The sequence below is a fragment of the Adiantum capillus-veneris genome, chromosome 27 (assembly GCF_014529385.1).
Source record: "Adiantum capillus-veneris isolate H3 chromosome 27, ASM1452938v2, whole genome shotgun sequence".
Lineage (NCBI taxonomy): Eukaryota > Viridiplantae > Streptophyta > Polypodiopsida > Polypodiales > Pteridaceae > Adiantum > Adiantum capillus-veneris.
In genome coordinates, this window is record NC_140957.1 from 77,403,205 (window position 1) to 77,428,545 (window position 25,341).

At 42.4% G+C, this 25,341-nt stretch overlaps 1 protein-coding gene across 1 annotated transcript; it reads left to right on the forward strand.

Moving 5' to 3' along the window:
• The first annotated feature begins 15,653 nt into the window (after window positions 1–15,653).
• Window positions 15,654–17,754, forward strand: LOC147422234 (putative aldo-keto reductase 2). The gene is made up of 5 exons (XM_086502567.1): window positions 15,654–15,946; window positions 16,142–16,345; window positions 16,512–16,684; window positions 16,813–16,915; window positions 17,041–17,754. The coding sequence occupies exons 1-5, from the start codon at window positions 15,725–15,727 to the stop codon at window positions 17,386–17,388; spliced, it is 1,050 nt and encodes a 349-aa protein (XP_086358693.1). The 5' UTR covers window positions 15,654–15,724; the 3' UTR covers window positions 17,389–17,754.
• The last annotated feature ends 7,587 nt before the right edge of the window (window positions 17,755–25,341 follow it).

Sequence of the window (25,341 nt, forward strand, 5' to 3'; positions counted from 1 at the left end):
TCTTTATGAAATTTTTGCACTTATGGCAACTACAAAAAAGGGTACATCTCAATTATGGCATGAGAGATTTGGTCACCTGTTGTGATAAAAGAGATACATAGATCCGGGATGGTGGCACACATGCCTCAAATCTCAGATATCAATGAAGCATGTGAAGCTTGCATAGTGGGCAAAAAAAAAGAAAGGCATTTCCACAAGAGAGTAGTAATCGAGTTCATCAGTCTCCTCTAGAGTTTGGTACATGTAGATCTCTATGGTAAAATTGATACTTCTACTTTGGGTGGATCTTTCTATTTTCTGTTGTTAGTCGACGACTTTAGTAGAAAGATGTGGGTGTATTTCAGTCATGAGAAGTTTGAAGATTTTGGAAAATTTAAAGTGTGGCACAAGCTTGTAGAAAATAAAACAAGAAATAAAGTCAAAAAGCTTCGTACAAATAGAGGAAGAAAATTCATCTCAAATGAATTCAACAACTACTACTACAAGCACATGGCATCAAATGCCACCTTACTACAATTTTGGTCCAATTTACAGTTTCAAAATGTCCCCTAAACCCTGTTACTTGGCAGGCACAATCCTTACTAAGTCAAAAACACTTCTAGACTAGCAAATCTAAAATCTACACACTAGAAAAAAATCACAACTTTCTACATTAGAAAATTGCAGGTCACCAAATCTAATTTCAGCTACACCTAATAAGTGCTCCTGAGACTAGGAACCTGATGCAATTGTAGCAATCTAAAAACAACACTCAAATAGTGAGATATGTCACATGGAAGGTCATGGGAGTTGACACTTAGATCTCCTAAAACGCTTGCAATGTGCATATCAACATGTAGAGCTCCTCAAGGCTAATGTTTTTATACTCTCAACTTGTCGATACGATAACCATGCGGTGTGGTGCAAAAGGATGAAATATTGATAGCAAAAGGGTGTTCACGGTGTACATAGAAAACCTTATCACTTGAACTTACTTAAGAATAAATCTCTTCAAAACCCTTACAAAATTGTCTTTTATACCTTGGCTAAGGGTCTCAAATATACAAGGTTTATTTCTACTCCAAATAATGAGTGAAATGGTTTAGCAAAATGTGTATCTATTGATACAATAGGAAGCTCATAGCCCCAAATCTCACACTAACAAAAAAGTGAGACAAATTCGAATGATTTTTGACGGAAAAAATACATTCAACTTTGTGGTACAAAGGTTCAAAATCCTCTGAAGCATCTCTTCTCCAAACCATGCATCTATTGTTGCAATCTTCCAACATACTAAAAAAAAGGAAGCAAGCCACACACTGGTGAATGGTCAGCAAGTCAAGAAAATGATGGAGCACCAACTCAAAAGAAGAAATTATAGAAAACCTAGAAGAGAGTAGCCATTTCAAAAAATTATAGCACATTAAGGAAAGAAGCCAATTACAAAGGGTAGTGAGCATTACCAAGAGGCGAACAACCAACTCACACTTGAGACGTGAGAAGGCCACTTCTATGTGGAAAAAGAAGGAACCACAAGAAACCCCACACAACAAAGTAGTCACCAGGGTAACCATTGAGGAGGTAACAAATGAAAAGGCCCCTAAGATAATAGCCAAAAGAACCACGAGAAAAAGGAAACAGGTGTTGGAGGGCTACACATCTTCCTTGTAGGATCATGCACCATTGAGAAAGCATTAAACCAAGGAACACTTGAGTCAAAACCAGCATAGGAGGATTGTCCCCAATGCAACATCTAGATTAAGAGATTAGTTAGAGATTTTTAAAGGTTTAAAAGTGAGCCGGCCTCAACATTGGATACTAGCATAATGGCATTCAAAAAGATTTCTAGAAAACTTAATAAATTAAGTGTAGAACTAAATAGCTAGTCCAAGCTTTGCCAAGTCTGGAAATTAAATAAAGCAAGGGGGCATCAATGTCCATTTTTGAAATAAATTGCATAGGAATCAAGGATGATGTAGAATGAAAAATCAAGAAGCATTGGAAGATCATTGAGAATGTGACAATGCATGGATGAGAAAATGACAATTCTACGTTTGAGGAGGCAACTAGGTGAAATTGGGTCTGACCATGATAGCATCGCTTTAAGGATGGTCAAACAAACTATCTCACAACATGACCACAACCCAAGGGGATGGTAGACACAATACCCATCAAGTTGGAGTGAAATTATGGCATCATTTATGTTTTTAGATGTTGGGAGCACTCACAACATGTTTTTATAGAGACCATGGTTAAGAGGAGCAAGGGCTTTATAGGACTCGCAAAACAATGAGCTACCTGTCTGATTCGGGATAACATCAACTTCTCTAACTATTATTACTATGTACCAAAAGCCTATCATAGAATTGTCCTCGTTTTTGAACGCTCTCTTTGCAATATTTCTTGCTTTTGTTCAGCAACCTAAAGGTAGCCATACAAAAGAGCCGTAACAAGGACTTGTCATTATCATTGTTTTGTTGGCAGATCCAAGTGATTTTAAACACATTCTTCACATCATTTGTTTGTGTTTGCCTACCTCCACAAAGAAACTTCATCGCAAAAAGTATGCAATTCCCAATGGTGTTCAAAATTTCAATCTCCCATGTTTGCACTCATTAAACTGTTGCACTCCCACTCATTGATTTACTTCAATTGCAGCATGAAATATTCCTCCCATACTTTGCATCTCCAACTTACTCTTCACAACTGTCATCCCTCCTTCACTTCAATAGTGCTACAAGCGGGTGTACAGAGTGCCCTACAAAATAAACTAAACCCTATAGCTCAGTCATGGTCTTTCCGATTGTCACCTATATAAATAACAAATATCAATTTCCATTGCATACCTCTGTCCGTTAGAAGGAAAGTGTCCTCAATTGCGAATATAAGAATCTGCAAACCATACTTGTAAAAAACAATGGTTAGTATTATGTGTCAAACCATATCTTATATTGAAAGAAAAATGCATAAAATTAAACAAACACGTTTTCTTATGCATGCCATCATCCATATACTCCATATTCTATTGTCCCATACCACTAGAATAAGTGGTATATGTCATACCCTAATGAATCAGGATATCATTGGTCACACTCATCATTCAATAATCAATATTTAAAATTTCCAAGTCCAATTTCATAAACATTGTTGCGACAAGAAATTATCATATAGCAAATCCAATTCCAAATCACTTTCGTTATATACCCGGGTTAACAAAATTATATTAGGCATAGTGGTGGCCAGCCACTGCACAGCATGATTTTTGGATTGGTGTTGCCTCAACCGGCAAATATACACCAATGAGATGTGCTGCCTAAATAAAAAAATATGTACTAATGCTGCTTAGACCGGCGAATCTACATTTAATTTTACACCACCTAAATCGGTAAATCTGCATTTGTGTTGCCTAAATCGATGGATTTGCGCTTAATATTGTTTAAAATTGTGAATCGCTGAAGCCGCATTTGTACTGCCTAGACCGGTGGATCTGTACGTACAACTTATGTTGCCTAAATCGGTGAATCCACACGACAATGAGCAAATATACACTACCTAAATCGGTGAATCTGTGTGTACGTGACCAATAGACTAGACCAGGCATAAAATAACAAAGCATAGATTACCTATTTTTTTACTAGATTGAAGTAGGTTGGAATGATGAAGTATGTACCAAATGTTGACAATCGTCCCAAATCAAGTGATCTCATGTAAGTAGCTATAACATAATATCACATGATCTCAATAGAAATTCCATTTAGTACATGCTTAATTAAGCCACAATGTGAGAGATAGTTGGATTCATAGCTCATAACGTAATGTAGGTAATGAAAATATGAAAAGAGGAGTGAGGTATTTGATGTACATACCCGAAGGATATACTGCATCTAAAAATACATGTATTAGTGTGTGTGTGTGTGTGTGCGTGTTGGAGGAGAGATACAAGTAGGAGAGGGTTGCAACTATCAAACTCGCACCAAAGTATGGTTAAGTCCAAAATGTGTTAGTTTTGTGTTCATAATCAGCCATGACATAAAACAAGGTACCATCCTCTTTAAGGAAAATCGTTTTATGTCAATTAAAATACTTTAAAAATAATAGTAGTGTCACTTAACATCTAGAGTGATATAACTGTATAAAAGACTCAAAACTATTACACTTGCTAGGAGACTTTTATGGTGGTTTATAGCAAAATCAGTTGAAAGTCAAAGGGTTATAAAAACCTGCAAATATATCTTTTGACTTGCAAATCAGTAGAATGAAAATAGTAATGCTCATATATGAATCTTGGTTAATACAAAATGAAGCTGATAATGAGAGGTGTTAAGGCTAGATTTTCAACACACCAAGTAGCCATATTTTTAGAGTAATTTTCCTTAATAGTAAGTGCTTGCATTCTTATGAGGTATTGTATAGTCACGGTCTTCAATATAGACATAATAAATTAGAAGGGTCAATTTGAAGTGCTTTAGCAATAATTGTTTTATGTTTAGTAGGTGCCAAAGAGAAAAGTGCTAAGCATGAAGTACGCCAATATAATTTATAGAGAGAAAGTGCCACATCTGACGTAGAAAATAGATGACATGTTTATTATTCATTCACCAAAATACTACAAAATATTAGCACTAAAGCAATTAGTAAATTCAGTCACAAAGTCTTATTATATATCGTTCAATCTGGGCAACTAGATTAAACAACCACTAGAGAAAAAATCACCACCTGGTGGGAAAGTGAGAGAGGATGTATCTACAATTTCTTTGAGAACAAAATTGATCATAAAAACAACATATTCATGCAATGATGTGTATGATTTGATCTTCGTAATGTTCTTGTAGTGTGCATTGCCAAATTCAATTGAAAGAACCCTAAATCCAAGGAGAAACAAGAAATAAAGCAGTAGGAAGCCGTGAAGTTCAAGAGATGGATGGACTCTAGCAAGGTGGATAAGTAAGCTCTCTTTAGTTGATACGGTTTCTTAGAGCCATTTCAAGAGAGGATTTGTTCTATAAAATGGGCTCAAGTGAAAAAGTCAAGGTGTTGTGAGCGGGTTTATCCTCACAAAATTATGGTGAAGCAAGTCGCCGAGGTTTTAAATTGGAAGAAAACTCATGGTATGGGGAAGAAAACTGACTGATGTTACCCATTTGTACATATTCTAGGGCTCTTGATGATGAAGGCTCCCCAAAGTTGACCATTCAAAGCTTGAGTGGCGACGAACTCGACCTTCTACGCTTCTACAAAATTAAATTACCGGTTTATAATGCCATCTCTGACCAAGATATCCGACCTCTTTTGCTTATTTGTGGTCGATTTCATTGTATGTTCTACTTTGAAGCCATGTAATCTGCCTTTTGCAAATCTGGCACCATGAAAAATGCTCCAATGAAGCCCCTCTATGGTCTTCGTGATTATCTACTAGAGATGGTTGAAATCAATAGGACCTAGCTCCTCCTTTGAACTCAAGTGGATATGCAAGCCTTCAAACAAGGCAGAGTAGTGGCGGTGTGATAGGGTATGGAGTAGTGTGTGTGTGTGTGTGTGTGTGTGTGTGTGAGAGAGAGAGAGAGAGAGAGATGTCATTACCTGCTGGGAACACCCTTTAGAATAGACCATATTGGAACTTTTGCGAGTATCTGCAAATCAACACAGCAAAAAAGGTAATGCAAGCGCAGTTGTGGCCATTGCATCAGAGTCCTCAAGCACTCTAGCAAGATAGTTCTCGTCATCGACACAAAGCAAGCAACAAGGGAGATGTGTTGTTTGAAGGGTGGTCTAGTTTGAAGAAGGTTGGCTCAGTATGTGCATGTGGATGTGTGTGTCGTCATGAGCAACGAGCGAGAGAGATCGAATGCTGCATAGTTTGCCGAAGCTTGAGATGGGGATGGAACTTGTGGTGTGAGAGCTCGTGCTTGGCTTGGAAGTCAGGGTGCCTTCGTGTAATGCCACAACCAAAGTGTCTTACTGTCTATGTTCTATGCCAAATATGGTTTGTAAAATTATAGCTGCAAGTTTCTGAGGGATTGATAGAAATAAGTGTGTGAAGAACCAAAATGTAAAAGAAAACAATATAGAAATAATTGGAGACACAGCATGTGCATGGCTTGCAAAAAATGGCAGATTTGTTGGGAAGGGTTGGCGGTCAAAAGACAAAAGGCAGTGTCTGTTGCATGCAATGAAGGCCAAGACAATCGGAAAATGCTGAGGGTTGGTCTTTTGAGAGTGTCCATGGTGGCTGGGGCTGTTGCGATGAGAGAGAACGAGACAGTTGTAGCGGTTCTTTTGTGAATTGGAGACGACATGCACTATATGCCTCCTTCGAATATGTGGGCATCACTGGTGGAGAGAGCGGGTTGTTAGAAAGCAATACCGAGCAACTGAGACACACACAAAAACACACACACACACACACACACACACACACACACACACACACACACACACACACACACACACACATACACACACACAGATGTTGAACCGTCGTTGTTAGAAGCAATATCGAGCAACTGAGACACACACAAAAACACACACACACACACACACACACACACACACACACACACACAGATGTTGAACCGTCGTTGTAGAGAGATATGTATGTGTGTGATTGTGCTTCTATGGCTCCAAGCTTGCATGGCGACTATGGTTGGTGAGAAAGAGTTGATGGAGTGTGTACAAATGATTAGAGAAAAAGAAACAAACAAACACTACAACAAAAGAAGGTGTTATCGACGCAGATATCGACGCGGTCCGTCGCTATCTGCGTCGCTGTGAAACCAGTCGCTATTTGCGACGCTGATAGCGACGCGTATAGCGACGTGCATAGCGACGCATATAGAGACGACCATAGCAAAAAAAATTGTCTTGGGCAGAGGGCAGGTAGTCTGGCCTATGCCCAGTTAAAAGATGGACACAGCCATAGCCAGACTTCCTGCCCTCTGCCCAAGAAAGCGAGCAGCACCAAAATATCAACCATGCTCCCGCGCACAGAAATTTCGGCAGAGTTCCCTTTGTTTTTACATAAACTTTAAAAAGAAAACCATATCATGTATACGCCTCCTACATGCTATCCATGTAGGATCTCACATGAGATTTAAGGCCAATGAAAGACAACCGTACCAACTGAAAAGCATAGCCATAACTTAAAAGCATAACCATAAATGAACCATAACCATAACTTAAAAGCATAACCATAACGAACCATAACCATAACTTAAAAGCATAACCATAACTTAAAACCATGACTTAAAACCATAACCGGCTATAATCACTTTGATCAAAACCATAATGCAGATAACCATAACCATAAACAAAATTAACAATAACCATAAGCATAACCAGAAAGAGAAACAATAACTGTCTATACAATGACAATGACAATAATCATAACCATAAGGGAAACAATAACTGTCTGAACACTAACTGTTTGTACAAAAAAGAGACATAGAAGCGTGTCTGTGTCTCACAAAGCATATAGATGAAATCTGGTCCACTAATGACTAGGTGTCGCAACTTGCACATAGGACAACTCACAAAATTAGTATTGATATTACTTCACATATACTAACTTAATTAAATCAACTCAAAAATATAAACGTCTCACATCAAGCGATCAGCGAGACTGTAAGGCCTCCCAGTCTACAGGCTCTCCTGAAGCTTCAAGATCATTCAGTACTTCATAGATACCCCTGCGATATCCATATGACTCCTCCTCGCGTGATGGAGCTCGATGCATCGCAAGATTCTGCGTTTATACAAAAATCAAAGTAATAAGAATACATGATTCATCGCGTTTTAAAAAATGCCATAGTTAAGATTGGATTAGAAACTCACAAACTCATAGCGAAAGGTGTCGAAGCCTCCGCTGCCAAGATGAGATGTCTCCCTAGTCATCTGTCGTACCTGCACGGCCTCACACTGCTGTCTGAACCGCGTGGCCGTTGTCCACTCATCCTCCCTGATCTGCAGCCACGTCTTGTGTGGGATGCCCGAAGGCTTCGACGAGCCGGTCCTGAAAGCCTTCCGAGCTGCATCTCGTCGATGTTTGATGGTGTCCCATGCAACACCCTTGATCCACCGCGCCGAAACAATGGAAGAACCCGAGCAAGCTGGTACTCTCTCAGGATGGTCTCCACTGTGTAAGTGACTTTTTCCTTGTCTTGCTGACAGAATGCTGGTCGAAAACTGCAGCTCTACGAGCTGGCGAATCCGCTGTCGCATCTCAGTCCCGACTCTATCCATGTCAACAGAACCATCTACCCGCACAGTATAGATCTTGGAGGCACTAGGATCGTGTGCCCCCAAGGTGTTCGAGGTGTGCCAAGAGGTGTGTCGAGAGGTGTGCCTGGGTAAGACGGGGGTCGTGAGCGAGGAGGGGTCGAAGCATCTGTGGACCCTCCTCCACAGCAACCACCACCTCCACCTGACAATCGCCGAGATCGGCGAGTGCTCCTGTGTTGCGGAGATGAGGACGTACCCGCCTCTGCCCCACCCCTAGGTGTCGAAGCGGCCGTGATGGGAGAAGAAGGCGTCGTACCCATAGGCGTCCTGAACCCCGTAGGCGTCCCCCCCCTAGGCGTCGGTCCCTCGGGTGTGAAGCCCAGAGGCGTAGTACCCGTGCCTCTGGCTACCCAGTACTGAGAAGCCTCTGCCGTATGAGCAGGTGTCATCCGTGTAACGAAGCCCATGAATGCATCTGCACTCATGGAAGCGGGATCTGGAATCTTGTCTGCCATACTAAAGTCCTGCACAAAGAAAGTTGAATAAAGCGTCAGAACACAGTTGTTTAAATTAACTTTAAGCTTAATTTTAAATCAAAGTCTTCACACAAACACTTACATGCCTAGGCCTCGACGAGTGAGGCATCATCGATAAGATCTTGCACCGTATCATCGTCTATCTCTAATTGCAAACATAACTCTGCCCCAACTCGTTCTGGCAGATTGTCTTCATCCATTGCATCTTCATCTACAAGTGTCAATTCTGGCTCGTCTGCGTCATCCCTCGTATATCTGTCAGCTTCCTCTGCCATACCTTCGTCCATCTCATCTAATGTCACAGTAGTATGGACGTCGTCTGACTGACTTTCCTCCAGGAGATCTTGCCCTTCAAATACTTGTTTATTTCTTGGAGCAACCTGAACCACAAACCGCCATTGTCGCTCTCGAGGGTCCGGTACAAAGACCACTTGCTCGCAATGTTCGGGGAGAGCAAATGTGTCGCTCGCATCTGTCCAAGTCTTTGTAGAATCTATTTGCACAAGTTTGTTTCCATCTCTGCGTACCGTTGCATTGCGACCATAAGTAATCACCTTGAACCACTTCACATCCAACAAAAACATCTCAAACCTCCTGAAGTTTACTTTCAGGATATCTGACACCAGACCACAGTAATCCAGGTTGCTCGTGCTCTCATTCGTGTCTCTAGCACTGGCCCTGCTCTTTTGCATGAAACTAACCATTACCCCACTGTCAAACGTGTTTCTTTTGCTGTCAATTTGTTGTGTTCTGAAATTCTTTCCATGCGACCACAGTGCCATGTATGTATGATACTTCCAGTCACATCCAATAGCCAGCTCTTCCTCTTCTAGAGATATGGGTTCTCCGATCTGTCGAGCTGCTCTCACTGTCTTGTCCAACCATGCCATTGTAGGGAATTCAGGTGGAGGAGCGAGATAGTCTGGCAAGGGTAAGCCTCTAGTCGTTCGACTTTGCCTGAAATCCTGTCGCTCTAGATTGCGTCTCTCTTTCTCTTCTTCGTACCTTTCAAGCCATTTTTGCATCGGCGCTAAATTTAGTATACAGAACTTCATGATCTTTTCTCGCATGGCCAGGTTCATTTTCTTCGGCACCCCTTGCCCTTGCGGCTCCTCTCCCACCAGTCTTGCATCCTCCTCATCGCTCCACGGTCGAGGCATTTCTGGGTCGAAAACGGATAGAAATTCGGTCGTCAATACAAGAGACTCTTGCACCAGCCATCCTTCTGCCATGCTCCCCTCTGGACGCGCTTTTTGGCGAACAAAACCCTTAATTGTTTTCATGAACCGCTCTAGAAAGAACATCCAACGGCTGTGGACTGTACCTGCCACTGCAACCTCATCTACTACATGGATAAGCAAGTGCATTTGGATAGCTAGGCAGCTCGTGGGTAGATACTTCTCAATCATGCAAACTGCCTCAATGGAGTTAGCCCTTGCGACTGCAATAGATTCCTCCCGTATCTCCTTGGAAGAGATCCACCGCACGAGCTCTGAAATCTTGTATATGCAGGTCCGCACTTCCTCCGTTAAACACCCCTTGATCGCAATTGGAAGAATGAATTGCAAGAACTTATGCCAGTCGTGCGATTTCAACCCTGACAGTTGATCATCACGGGTGAATGCTGTCTTGAGACATCGCATATATCATGTTGGCGTCCTGAACTCTGAAATCACCCTTTTCACTTGTCGCTCTTCGTTTTTTAGCAATACCCATGGCGCTCTTGGATGTTTTGTTTGACCAGCTGCATTGGTGAAAGGCCACAGCTGTGGCATCTTTCCAACCGACTGCAAATCATCTCGTGAAGCTCGATTGTCTTTCATTCCCATGATTGTCTTCCAGAGGAGCTCTCCCACATTCTTGAATATATGCATTGGATCCAGCAAATGGTTAATTAGTAGATCACCCCAGTACGGCAACGTATGGAGAATGGAAAAACGTTTCATTCCTGGAACAGGTTGCCCCTCATGTTGCTCCCATCAGTGACGCCACTCTTGTACATGCATAGGATGACATTCGACGCGACCAAGCTGGCCTTCGCGCAAGTGATGGCCATCTGGAAGATAATGGTGGTGGCCTTGATAAATTGTCTTTCGAAGAGAGGTAGAATAGCGCACATCCAAAGACTGCCCGCAAATTGGACATGCATTGTATCTCGAAGTTGTTAGTCCTGCATATATCAAAGCATGAATCAAGCCAAGGCAAAGGGCTTGCGAATAGCGAGAATTTTGTAAATCAATAACCATTACCAGAAGCTTCTCCGTATCCTGGCCAATCATGCATAGTCCACATAAGAAGTCCATGGATCCTTGCATGTTGTTGTCCTACTGGTTCAACCGCATCTGCTATGTCGATCCCATGCCATAACTCATGGAGCTCGTCAACTAGTGGAGCTAGATAAACATCCATGTTTTTTGCCTTGAACTTACCAGGTACAATCAAGCTTAAAATCAAATGACCCTTCTTGATAGCAAGCCACGGCGGGAGGTTGTAATTGATAAGGCACACAGGCCAAGTGCTCCATGACGAGCTTCTCAAGCCAAATGGATTGACTCCATCCATTGCCATGCCCAAACGCAAATTCCGTGGTTCACTCTTAAAATGTGGCTAGGTATCTTCAATGTGCCTCCAAGCCTTCGAATCAGCGGGCACCCTAAATGTTGCGTCAGTGGATCTATTCGTAGAATGCCACCGCATCAACTTTGCAATGGAACCACAACAAAACATGCTTTTTATCCTAGGAATAATAGGAAAATGCCGCAACACTTTAGCTAGCACTGTCTCGCCAACTGCATCTTGTTTGTAGCGCATTGCTCCGCACTTAGGACACGACAGACAGTCTGCGAATTCATTGCGAAAAAGAATGCAATCATTTGGACATGCATGAATCTTGTTGTAGTCCAAGCCAACTGAAGTCATAAGTTGCTTTGCGTCTGGCCTGGAGGGGGGCATTTCATTGCCAGCCGGGAGAAGTTGCTCCCGCAATAACCTGTTTAAGCCACATTAAATTAAAAAGCTCTCCGAGCACATCACTGTTGCAATTGGAAAATCTCTTTTGTAAATTACGTACCTAAACAAAGCAGTGACGCTTGCATCTGACCACCCGTACACTGACTGAAGATTCAAAAACGCCAGACAAGTACGAAGCACAGATATTTTGGCGCCTTCATAGATTGGTTGACGTGCCAACTTCCTCAACATGTTTTCAGGAGATAGGCGCACGGCTTCTGGTGCTGCTTCGTTCGCGTTCTCCTCGCTTGTCTGGAAGAAGGCATCCAGCATCTCCTCCATGCCGTCGTCTTCTGTCTGTAAGCCCTTTTTGCTTCCATCCGTGGCTCTATATTGGTCGGACCTTCACGCATAATCTTTTTTCTCTCTCTCTCTCTCTCAGATGTAGGTGCTATGTCGCGGAAATCAATGCCCGTTCCGTAGGAGTCGTATCCCAGATTCTGTACGGTTTCTCTAGCAAACTCTTCGTACTTGTGCACATGCTCATTACATATCCTACGCTTGCGCAGGATTTGATACTTGCAGAGTGTGCACGAGCATGCAATATTTTCCTCCATGTTAGTTGATGACGTTGCCATCTACAATGATTATGAATGTTGTTTTAATATATATATATATATATATATATATATATATATCCTCACAATGTAAACTACCTCGCATTCTCTAGTCTTGCCCAATCTCCGTACACCTCGGTCCAGAGGTGTACGGAGATCAGGACCATCGGGTCAAAATCTCGTCTTTATTGGTCAAATCCTATATGGGTAGACACATACGTGCACTCCCAGGTGTACATGGAAATGCATGTAGCAGACAAAACCCCTTTGCCCCTTTTAGTTCCATAGTTTCTTCTCTGTCTACGAACCCACCAGCCTCCATTCCGAGGTAGCCTGTCAGAGAAAGCTTTCCAATGTCGCACTTGATGAAATCATATATTAAAGCATGAACTTTTTTGTCATTTTGTAATGTTCCGTCTTTTGCAATTTTTTGCACAATTTTTCCAAGGATATTATGCCCATCCTGGTTTTTTTTTCACCACAGCACAAGCCATGGAAGTTCTCAGCCCAATGAAATTTTCTACCTGATTGTAAACCGGACGGGGCCTCCATGTCCAAGCCAGAAGATAATGTGGAGATGTATGAGCAACTTGAGAAAGAACCCTAAGCCTTGCACGTTCTTGCTCAAAAAAGCGATCTCGATCTCCTTCTCTCTCTCGATCTCACTCTCGCTATCTCTCTTCTCTCTCTCTCGCTCTCGTTCTATCTCTCTTACTCTCTCTATTTCCCTAATAATCCTATCTCTACTCTCTCTGATCTCGCTCTTCACATCCCTCCCTCCTCACTCTCTCTCTCTCTCTCTCTCTCTCCTCTATAACAACTCATATATATATAAATAACATATCAATATAACATACTCCTTTCTCACTCTCTCTATTTCCTCTCTCTCTCTCTCTCTCACTCTCTCTCTCTCTCTCTACTCCTCTCTCTCTCTCTCTCTCTCTCTCTCTCTCTCTACATCATGTGTAGGAAAGAGAGAGAGAGAGAGAGGGGTTTGGGGGGGGGGGGGGGCATAATACCTGCGCAGCAAGTGGAGGCCAAGATTTGAGCAGAGCGCAGGCAAAATGGCCCCTGTTGCTCGCAGGTTTCGCTTTTTTCCCCCAAAATTTTTGGCGTCGCTATACGTGTGGGAAATAAAGCCTTTCCACGTGTATATCGACGCACAATGCGACATGTATATCGACGCGTATATCGACGCCCGCTAATTTCGTCGATATACGCGCGTCGATATCTCCATGTTGTGTTGTAGTGAAAGTGACTCATGGGTTGTTGGTAATAGGGGGTGGATATTATTTCTATGTCGGATGGTGGCATGAGCGAGAGATAGGGAGTCAGGGAACCATATTAAAGAGTTGAGACTTTAGAGCAAATTGGGGATCACCAATGTCTTGAAGATTTGGCCATATGGATAGATCTCAAACTATTTCTAAAGGCCAAAACTTCCACAAGGAAGTACTTGAAAATCTCTTTCGATCCATGCTCTCAAAACTTTGGCTAAGATTTGGCCATGTCGTCAAATCTAGCTCAGTTGACAGTGGGAATCCAAGAAGTCCCAAGTTCACTAATATGGTGTTACTAGATGTGTAAGTGTGGCCGCAAGTTGACGAGAGGAGAGAGACTAGGTCAATAGACGACGTTAATCTGATCATGCACAATGAGAGAGAGAGAGAGAGAGAGAGAAGAGAGAGAGAGAGAGAGAGAGTTCACTCGTTGTTTCAACTACGAGTAATGGGTCCGCGCATGTATCCGAGGAAAAATAACTTCTCTCTCTGTGGCGTGTTACCACACACCAATCAATCTCCTTTCGGGACTAATCTTTCTGGAATTATCTTTGCTTTTTCTTCGAAACTACTACAGATATCGAATGTTTCTATTTTTCTACGGGCTTCATCGGGCATCGAAAATTTAGACTTTGGAATCTCTTGGGGTTGTATCCCACGCACATTGGTTCAATTAACCCGATTCTTTCTCTATACTTGAATCTTCAGCTCAATTCATAGGAAAAATCCCCGAGTCTCTTGGGATTGTTTACCTTCTCCTTCTACTTCTCGTTCTTCGTAAAACTCCGGCTACTTCTACTTCTTCTCCTTATTCCCTCGTGCCAAATTCCATGGTGGTTTATATATCCATCGATTCTAAACTTATCATCAACCAAGCTTAGAATTCTTAAACAGCTCTCACTAAGTCATACTGGCTCACCTCCAAGCTACAAAAGGAGTGGGATAAGGCCTCATAGTGGTTCGCGCTCTATTTTATTCATTTGCTTACGAGATTCCTCCTACTTGCCTCTCAAAGCCTACCTTAGGATTCCTACCTCTTAAAAGGAAGAGTCGAGGATATTTCGAACCCGGAACCATAAGGACTGCAAGATTACGAATTACTACCTTAGGATTCCTACCTTTTAAAAGGGAGAGTCGAGGATTCGAACCCGGAACCAGAAGGACTGCAAGATTACAAATGCTTACGTAACCAATCGAGCATCCCTGCAAGGCTGACGATGATGGAAATTCGTTCAATAATGAAAAGATGAACATCCACTACCTGCTCGCACGGAGCAGGGCAGATGACTGCCACAGAGCAGGGCTTCCCCCTGCTCCTCCTTGCTACACCTGGATTTTGTGCGTGCTCTCACAAGCTCCATGTGCTCGCTCGTCGGCAACTCTACGCTGCTCGCATCTCTATCGCTCGAGCGGCCTTAATGTTGCTCGCTCCTGGATGTACTCACGCCCGTCAGTATCATAGAGGATTCTGGCTTATTTTATTTTTCATAATGGGTGCCACATACTGGTTCATCTCCCAATTTATCAATTGGAATCTCACTATATTCCATCTCAAGCTCTGTGGGTTGCCGAGTCCAAGGGCCAAAAGAAACACTTGTCAGCGAGAATTGAACCCGACACACCGCAATCAGGAAGCATCCTTTGTGTTGAACCATCCCACCAGCACCAAGTGCTTGTGACATTGCTTGCCCCTTTGTTATAAAACAAGCAAGCCCCCAGTCCTCTGCCCGCCCCCGTGTCCTCCCTAGCCCAGTCGTCGTTGTCCAGCACACATAGCTCTTCCACTCGCGCATCACATTCTCCTACTCTGTCTGCTTGCTACAAGCCACGTTCTTCGCTGTCCTGCCTGCGAGTCGCAACCTCCTTCCCTGCTAAAGTGAAGAAAATGAAAGCATCTCCCAAGATTCCAATCTTTAACGAGCTATTTGAAATCGTGGCAACATATGATATACGTAACGGAGTCCTGCTTGAATTTTTTGGAGAGGAGCTCATGTGATGTCACGGCCCACGACACGACACGACTCTACCCCTTGCCCCCGTCCTTTATAAAGCCTGTCGAAGCGTGCCTGTGCTGTAAAAGCTCTCCTCTCATCACTACACACGGCCAGCCTGCTATCTAAGAATTTCTTCACCTGCTGCATTTTACATGGCTCCACCTGCTGTTAAGTCGGTTCCTTTGGGGTCGCAGGGCCTCCACGTTTCCGCTCAGGGCCTGGGATGTATGGGCATGTCGTCCTTCTTTTATGGTCTCCCCAAGCCTGACGCCGACATGATCGCGCTCATTCACCACGCCGTCCACTCCGGCATCACCTTCCTCGACACCTCTGATGTCTATGGCCCCTTCACCAACGAGCTCCTCCTGGGCAAGGTATTCATTCTGTATTGTTTTCTCATGATTTAAGGTGGCATGTTGTATTCTGATTGAGCCAGTGTTTGTATGCATTTGTTGATGCGCGCTCACTAGCTTGTCAATAGTTACCCACTTCCAATGTAGTTGAAACCTACAAACATTTGTCTGTGTGCGCATGTAATCGATCATTTGGTTCTTAATGTATGTATACAGGCTCTCAAGGGCATAAGACATAAAGTCCAGCTTGCCACAAAGTTTGGCGCCACGATTGATACAGATACTGGCACATTTGGCATCAATGGAGATCCTGCATACGTGCGTGCAGCTTGCGAAGCTAGCCTTAGGAGGCTTAATGTGGATTACATTGACTTGTACTACCAACATCGTATTGACACCAACGTTCCGATTGAAGTTACGGTGAGGTTACCTCCATAGAAGCTAAGCTGCCATGTTTTAATCATGGAACATATAACTTCAAACAGATGCGAACATTGAAATCACACCAGCATGTAAAATGCAGCAATACACGTATTTTTCAGGCACTTGTTGTTCGGCATGAGTTTTTATGTGCTCTGCTCCACAGGTGGGGGAAATGAAGAAGCTAGTGGAGGAAGGAAAGGTGAAGTATCTGGGGCTATCCGAGGCTTCAGCATCAACCATACGGCGGGCTCATGCAATTCACCCCATTAGTGCCGTCCAACTGGAGTGGTCTTTGTGGTCGCGTGATGTGGAGAAAGACATCATACCCACCTGCAGGTGATCCTTGTTTCTTTTCATCTACTCTTCACGCTTGTATGTGTGTGATGCATGCTGTGTTGACCGTGGTTGACAGAAAGAATAAAACTGTCACTTCACACTGGCTCCTTTTCTCACATTAATTGCAGGGAACTCGGGATTGGAATAGTTGTGTATAGCCCGCTTGGTCGAGGGTTCTTTTCAGCTGGTGCAAAAATCCTAGAAAACGCAACAGAAACAGATTTCCGCAAGGTATGTTGTGCTGTTCGATAAGCTTGCAGAATCATTTATATGCTGAATAGTCTGTGTGCAATCTATACGTTAAAACTCACTTCCTTTTATTCATTGGCCTGTTTGCATGGTACTTGAAAGTGTAGATTGCGCAGCCAAGGATGCAGGGAGTAAATCTTGAAAAAAATCAGATCTTGTTTGAAGCATTACAAGAGTTGGCTGCAAGAAAAGGGTGCACGCCAGGACAGGTCGCACTTGCTTGGGTTCAGCACCAAGGGGATGACGTCGTACCCATTCCCGGCACAACTCGCGTCAAGAATTTCGAGGAAAATGTGGGTGCCCTTGATGTGAAGTTGAGCAAAGCAGAGGTGGAGGAGATTGTGGCTTTGTTTCACGAGGGCGCTATTGCCGGAGAGCGTTATGAGGATGCACATCTGTTGATGTCTCACCAGAATTCCGATACTCCTCCCTTGTCTGCATGGACAGCTCCTTGATTTTGCGTTTTCATCTCTCTTGCTGCAAGTTGATGCGACTATGGAAGCATCCAAGTTCCAGTTACTAGAAGCTTGTGAAGGCAAGCTACCGGACATGCCATCACAACAATTCCTCACTACTCTGCCTCTCTACCCATCCAAACGACTATGCACTCCCAATGATGATAAGGAATCACCTCATAGACTTCTTGTCCGTATTATCACCATCCAAATTAGCATCTATGTATCCCTATAGCTCCAATACTACATATACATTGCATAAAACATGCACATAATGAAGTTTACCTCTAATTTTGGGATCAAGAGGTAACCTACCAAGACCAAAAATCAAAACTGCATAAACCTTCAAATACAAACTAGAGTTTTCTACATGAAGGCTTTCCAACATTGCAGAATACAGAGTAGAGTTTTGTTTTTTCTTCATAGTGCAACTCAACAGCATCATTCCAATTGTGGTATGTTGATCGTAACAATCATGGATTTTTCCATATCTCTACAATTGTACCGTATGACCATACGACACAACATACGCAACAGTATGACATGGCATAGCTACCCGGAATGGGAAATCGGAATGGCAACATGCATGAAATATCATCCCCTTTTATGGATACTCATGTCTGAAACACGAAACAGGGATTCGGAATGGGAGATTGGAACAGGGAACGTAGACCTAAAAATGGCCATTCCTTGTGACTATGTGGTCAACATGGTTCTTGGGAGTTATTTGAAAGACACATCCTACAAATCTAAATCATACGACGTGAATGGTAGTACACAATAAAGAAACCATACCAAACTTTATTACACGATAGTATGATGACAACCCTTGTTGCAATGCTCCCACTATCTTGTTCCTTTACGTGGTGGGTTTCCTTTTTTTTTGTTTTAAGTGCTGACAAGTCAGATTTTTTTATTCCACCAACGCCGTGCATTAGGCTGGGCACCTAGGGCCATCCTTTTCCTTAAGATACTGCCAAGGGCACTTAGTGGGGATCGAACCCGTTGGTGATGCAAGTCCAACCCTCTTCCAACTAAGCTAGCCCCATTGGATAAACATGGTGGCTTTCTTAAACACATAATCTACATACGCACCAGCCTTGCTAATTTAATTTCCAGGCATTGAAATAGTTTTATAACCACAGCTTCCTACTATACTTTGACAACATGTCCACAAATCACAAACAACCCACAAACATAGCTTAAATTTAGTTTGAAAAAAGTGCAAAACCTTATGCGAGAAGGCAGTCTTTGGATCCATGTGATGCAAAAAGCAACAATTAATTATAATGATTGCAGATGTACCTTATTGTTTCCATCTTTGAAATGGGAACACATGTCTCCTCACTAACTGTTTGGAGCACACAATTGAGCCAAATGCATGTCTTCTTGCCCAATGTTTTATGTGATCTTCGTCTTTGTTATGAAACCAAATTAAGAGCTGGGTCTTTCTATGGCTAAAAGTATTAGTAGTATTCTTGGTAATAATGTGTCCCACAATTTTGAAAACTAGTATTAGTATCAATTTCTCTTCCTGCTAGACAACATTAGCACTTTTGAACAAAAACTTCCTATGTTAACAAGGAGCGTCTCCTTATTAAAAAGGCTGAGGAAGGCTATCATATCAATTTAAAGGCAATAAATTAATCCACAACATTTCCTTTGTATTTTTAGTATACCTAAAACTAAGGGAAAAAAGGGGAGCAAATGCTCACTTGCTTTCTCTAAAATGGTCTCAAATACCACTAAAGAATTGATGCATAGTGGGTCTGAACCTAACTCTAAGCTTGACAACATGTTGAAAATATAGGATTGATGTGTTATGGCATATCGACAATGGAAAATTGAATCTTTTTAAAGGTTTGCATGCCTCATGTATATCAACTTCAGAGCCGATTTATGTGTAGAGATGTTCATGTAAAAAGTCCAAGTGTGTGACCCGTCCTCCAAACGGAAGCTATCCGAGCCACATACACACACACAGTTTATAAAATAGAGGTATTCATTAGCCTTATCCAGGTAGAAAATATATATATATAGCAATGATGCAAATCTTTAAGGATTATCTTTAAAAGTTCATGAGAATTGTTTTGGGTGTTTTCACCATATTCTCAATTTCTTCTTTCACTTTGATCGCATAATTGGGGTTCATTCAGTTTCATTACATCCTGATGGGTCTTGCATTAGTCTTTATTGGGGTCCTGTGTTCACTATATACTTTGGCTCATGAGTGGTTAACCTCCAATGCTCTTACCGTTGTTCCCTTGAGTTCAAGACTCGTGCTATAGATCTTTGAGTTCTCTTAGAGTTGTTCCTACGATGCTTTAAGAAAGAAATTTTCCTTCCATCTTGTACTTCTCGGGTAAGAGCCATGATGAAGAGAAGAAAAATTGCTACCATTATACTTTCTTAATAATCTCTAACCCTATTATGGTACATTCTCGGTACATTAAAGTTTTGAAATGACACCATGCCATGCTTATCAATCAAAAACCATTCTCCCGCACTTAATGTTTTTCTGATTGCTTCTTCTTCTTGATGCTTGCTATAGTACAAACCACATTCCTACAATTAAATTTAAAGAGTGCACTATGATCTGACAAGATACAAAATCAGAGAGCTCAATGTATGGTCGTTTTTGTGAAGGGTTGTGTTAGCGGGTCACCGCGACGGACGTCTGCAGCATAGTTTTCTGGCACTAACATAATGTCAATTCTCAGGGAGACTCCATGAGATCGTCAATCTCACGAAGTGAACCTTAACAAGCAAACACAACAATTCTACAAGCAAACCAACACTCAATGATCAGGGGAATCTGCATATGTCCTTTCTCACAGCTCTAGGTCATCACGCCATTTCGGCACTCGAACGGACTCGAAATGCAACGAAACATTAGGAGGAGGTCTACGACACGTAGGGGCACTATCCTAGCAAGTCTGGTTGCAATCTGACAAGGTACCAAAATCGCGATCCATCATGAAAAAGGTCATGAAAACTGCAATAGAACATGCCAAAAATATCGTCCTATGGTCTAAGAACGCTCTCCTATGGTCAAAAGGATTAAAAACAGCAATTTAAGCACTCAAATCTACAATTATAGCTCACAAACGCGTAGTCGTGAAGCACAACAAAACTGACAATGCTTACACTTGAATTAAAGAGCAAAGAGAGAGGAACACAATGCAAGTTTCTGAATCGAAAACGGATTACCAAATCATTAGCTGCGATGATTACAAGTTTGGAGCAGCTCGTAGCTGGAGCGTACGTTTTTTGAGCTCCCTCTCCCTTCCTCTTCTAAAGATAAGCCTCCCTTCACATTAAGTTTATTGACCTTTATACCTAGGGCATTCTAAATGGCCAGTGGCCGGCTCACATGGACCTTTACAAATATCATTACAGCATTACAACTCAGGGGATTGATTCACTACTTTGGAATCAGGATTTACACAGAGTATTACGACACTAGCACAGGAAAATAATAAACTACAAATGTGGTGTCCGGCTACGTGTCTGACCAATTGAACGCCCGTTTGATCTATCCTCAAACATTCCCCCCTTCCTCATTCGTGTCGTCCCTTGACACGACCTTGTGTAGTCTTGTCATAGGGTTGTCTTCAGCTTTGTCTTCAAGGGTGGACTTCAACTTGGGAAGTGCTTTGTCGTTGATGACGCCCCCCCCTTCCTTGAGTGATTCATATATGTCATGTTATTGATACGTGATTTGATCTTTGATCTTTGATTTTCGAGGCAACTTTTATTCTTGATGTGCATTCACCTCTTTGTTGCCAGTCTTAGCCGCAGTAAGGATGGATGCTGATTTGTCTGAGCTTGTAGAATTGATCCTCTTTGTTGTGTGGACTTTACGATCGATTTGCGTTCAAGGTCCGTTGCAATTTGAGTTCTCCATAATAGGTAGCCGGTGTTGCACTGTGTGAGCTACTTTTGATTGTTGTTGATGACTCTCTCACGGAATTTGTCATTGCTTGTCGTTGTAGGCCATTCTTTGACTTGCCATTGTTGATGGAGCTTTTTTTTCACCCTTGAAGATAAAAGATGCTCTTGATAAGCATATGGAGACCTGCAATTTTTGCTCCAAGTCGTTGATTGATGTGGGTATCCATTTCCTTATTGTTGATGTAGAAGGAATATATACAAGAAGTTGATGATGAGGTCTAGATTAGGGTCTTAAAACCTAGATGACCGAAGGAAAAAAACCCCGGTGGCAAAAAAGTGCCTTTGCTATACGCTCTTATTGGAGTTGAGCATTTGGACTTGAAGTACCTGTCATGCAAGGTGAGTGCTTGGGAGAAACAAAGGAAGAGTGCCTAATGCAAGTGCATATTATGGGACACTCTATATGCTTATGAGACATTTTCAAACAAAAGCATGCAGTGTAAGAGATGGATTTGATGGGTGCTTCAAGGAAAAAATGTAGCACATGTGACATCAAAGGACGTCTCAATAGCTTCCATGTTTCCAAGAAGGGTATTCGATGTAGAAGCTTCTCCACTCATTTCTGACTGTGTTGAGTGCGTGAGTGTCTTTTGGACTTCCTCCTTCACTTACCACTATACTACAATGACTTCGACTCTTATGCTCACCTATACCAGCATGAGCGACACAACATAATTATGCTCAACTCTTCCATATTGAGGAGTACCTAGAATAGCTAAGACGCTTAGACCACAGAGAATATTACATGAAGGTTTGGGACTAATGCCTAGCTCATTTAGTGGCTTAGCTGCCCGACTCTCTTGACTTTTATGCCATGTATTTTTAATGGCGACTTGGACTTACCTGTTCAAGGCCAGAAACCCAATTCCATACGTTTTGGAAATTTAGGCCTCTTCCCTTGTTTTGGTCTTTGGATGCCACCATTTTTTTCAGTAGGTTGGCATACTTTGGCTCCTCTTGACTTGCTTGTTGTATGTTCCCACTGCTTTGTGACTCGTTTGATGCTACCCACCCTGTCACCTTTTGTTGTTGAGGCTGAACTTGTGCTTCATGTATCCAAACTGGGTCTTTGACTTTGATGTGCTCTTTGGATACCAACACCTGGGTGACATTCTTTGGCTTCTTTTGGATGCTTTTTTGTGATGGAAACTTTGGGTGATAGACTTTTTGCTTTGGTTTCCATTGCATTGTTGGTGATATGGCTCTTGACGTAGAGGCTTCGCGGGAAATTTGATGGAAGCTCGTTGAAGGTAAAGTTGTCTGGCGAGGTTGATATACTTCAGTTTTTACCTTTGCTTTACCTTTTTCCGTGATGGTTGGTTTCTCCTTTTTTGCATTGGATTGAGGTGCTTTTGGGGCTTTTGATGGTGTTGTTGTTGCGGCTTTTGATTGTTGTCGAAAGAAGATGTTCCTCCAGTTTTCTGTCAAGACTAGACTCTCTTTGATATGATGGGAGTCGATTATGTGGAAAGTATCTTTATACTCCCCGATACTCAACTTGAGTACGGCTTCTATCATGCCAAAGCTAGGAATCGGCATTTTTGAGCTTGTGTACACGATCTCCTCTAGCTCAGTGATTGGCGGCTTTCCCATCATGATCCATGTTCCATAAGTCATTAGATTCTTTGTCGCTTCTGAATCTATCACGGATGAACATGTGATTTTGAGTCCTGTTTCTCCGCATATGCTGAATTTGATCATCGTAGGAGATAGTCCATCTTCTTCTTTGTCCCTGTTCTTGTTTTGATCTTCCATTTGCTGAACTTTTGATGTTGAACTTGGAAATTTTTTTCCTTCATCTGCTTTCATTTTCACTTTTTCTCGAGTCGGCTTCTTTGAAACAGCTTTTGTCGATTCTTCAGGTATGTCAATGATGACATATTCTCGTTGTTGCTCTGCTTCCTTCATGTGCACTTTGGCATCATGCTCCATGATGTAGCTATCTGTCTCAACTTTTCTGCTTTCACACTCACAAACTTCATTAGCTTCCTTCAACACCTTTATCGTAAACAAGGGAGTTACATCATACCCATCTTCATCGCAAAATTTAGTAAGGGTCACCTCATTCACGCAGACATCAAGAGTTGCCAATATTTAATCCCATCCAAAGGGATCAAATAACTCCTCTGGAAAAGGTTCTGGTACATATGCCTCATCTTCTACTGAACGGTCTAGGATGCAATCTTTGTTTCTAAGACTTCCACTCTCAAGAGCTCCATACATCCAAATATGCGCTTTGCTTTCCAAATCAGTTATGGAGTTTAAGTCTTCCCCCGCGGTTCTCACTACATCTCTATAACTATGATCTTTGACACTGATTTTTGTAGTAATTTCCTTGTGTCTTAAGTAGATATAGTCATAGCCCCAGTCTTGTACCATTTTGAGCTGATGCATGAATGGTCTGCCCAATATGATATCAAAGTTGCTGCTCTTGTCAAAATCCATTATGGCAAAGTTATGCTCATACTCAATGCCACACGAGGATACAATGATTTGCTCTAATATTCCACTCGGTTTCTCCATGTATCCATCCGCTAATTGCAATTTCATTTGCGTTTTCCTACGAGCAGGCTTTCCCCATTTTTTCCATATCTCTTTGGTTGCAATGGCAATTCCTGCCCCACTATCTAATATAGCAACCATATTTACTCCTTTGTACTCAATTGGTAAGGTGGTGTTTCCTTTGTCTCCTTCACAGTAGTCACCCACCTTATTTACCGGTACTGGCTTTGTCTGTCGCTTCTTCGGTGAGGTGTCATCCATGTTTTTGTCCGCAAGTTGGTCATGAGAAGGGATTTTCAACCCCATGTTTTCCAGGTGTTTGCTCATTTGGCCCCATAGATGCGGTCTAATTTTCAGTAGCTCTGAGAGATAAAGTGTGTATTTTATAGGAGAAGACATCAATTCATGTAAGCTCTTGGTATCAATCATTTTTGGTGTGTCTTTCCACTGAGAAGGTACCATTTTAACCTTGGATTTTATCTCGTGTTCTCCTATGAAAGATGGCAAAGTCTTTAGAGAGCGTGGTTTACTCTCTTCAGATGCAACAGACCCATCATCCCCGTATAGATATCGTATATCTCCTGGGAAAAATTCATGATCCATGTTTATCTCAGGGATATGTGCTGACTGTAAAGTAGTACTACCATCTTTTCGGTTTCTAATCGATTGCCACAAGGATTGTGGCCACGGTTCTTCTACCTCCGGAATAGGCATCACTGCTTGTGACTCCACCCCATCTGTGGTATTGGGTACTTCCCTTGTATCTAAAGGTGCCTCAAATTTCGGCTCTTCCTAGTCTTTGTTTACAATACCATGACTTTCCAATTCCTAGATTTTTTCATGGATTAGCACCTCCACTTTGGGAGCATCTGGAACATGTGGTTCCATAAGATCTTGGGCCTTCTCCCTCCTCCTCTCTCCTCCCTCCCTCTCCTCTCCCTCCCCGCCCCTACCTTCCTCCTCCTCCTCCCCAATCTCTCTCTCCCCCCCATCCCCCCTTCTCTCCTCGTATCTTCCTCCATCTCCCTCCCCCTCTATCTTTTTATCCTTTGCTTCCTCACGCAACAGCTGCGATGGTGCTTACGGACATCACAAATCGTTTGCTTCCACCACCACTACTCTGCACACCAAAAGCATACATATTTGCTTGCCCACGGTGTTTGCAACAAAGGCCGCATGTGAGGGTGATCAAAGGTCATCACAGGAATGTCGCGCTATCGGTGAGACGAATGCTGACATTTGGGTGGATGGCCATTTTTACCCTTACGATCCTATAAGCCACTTCCATCCATCCTTTAATAGCCTTTTGACATTTCTTCAATATCTTGGGAGGGGAAAAGCAGGGTTGTTAAGCTATTGCAAGCGTGTATCGGTGCAGGTGCTTCTTTGCATATGTGGATGCAGCTCTTAAGCTCAAGACGGCGGCATTACAAGATAGTATTGCTCTTTGGAGAGGGAGGTTGAAACTCTTCAACAAAAAATGCAAGAAAAAGATAC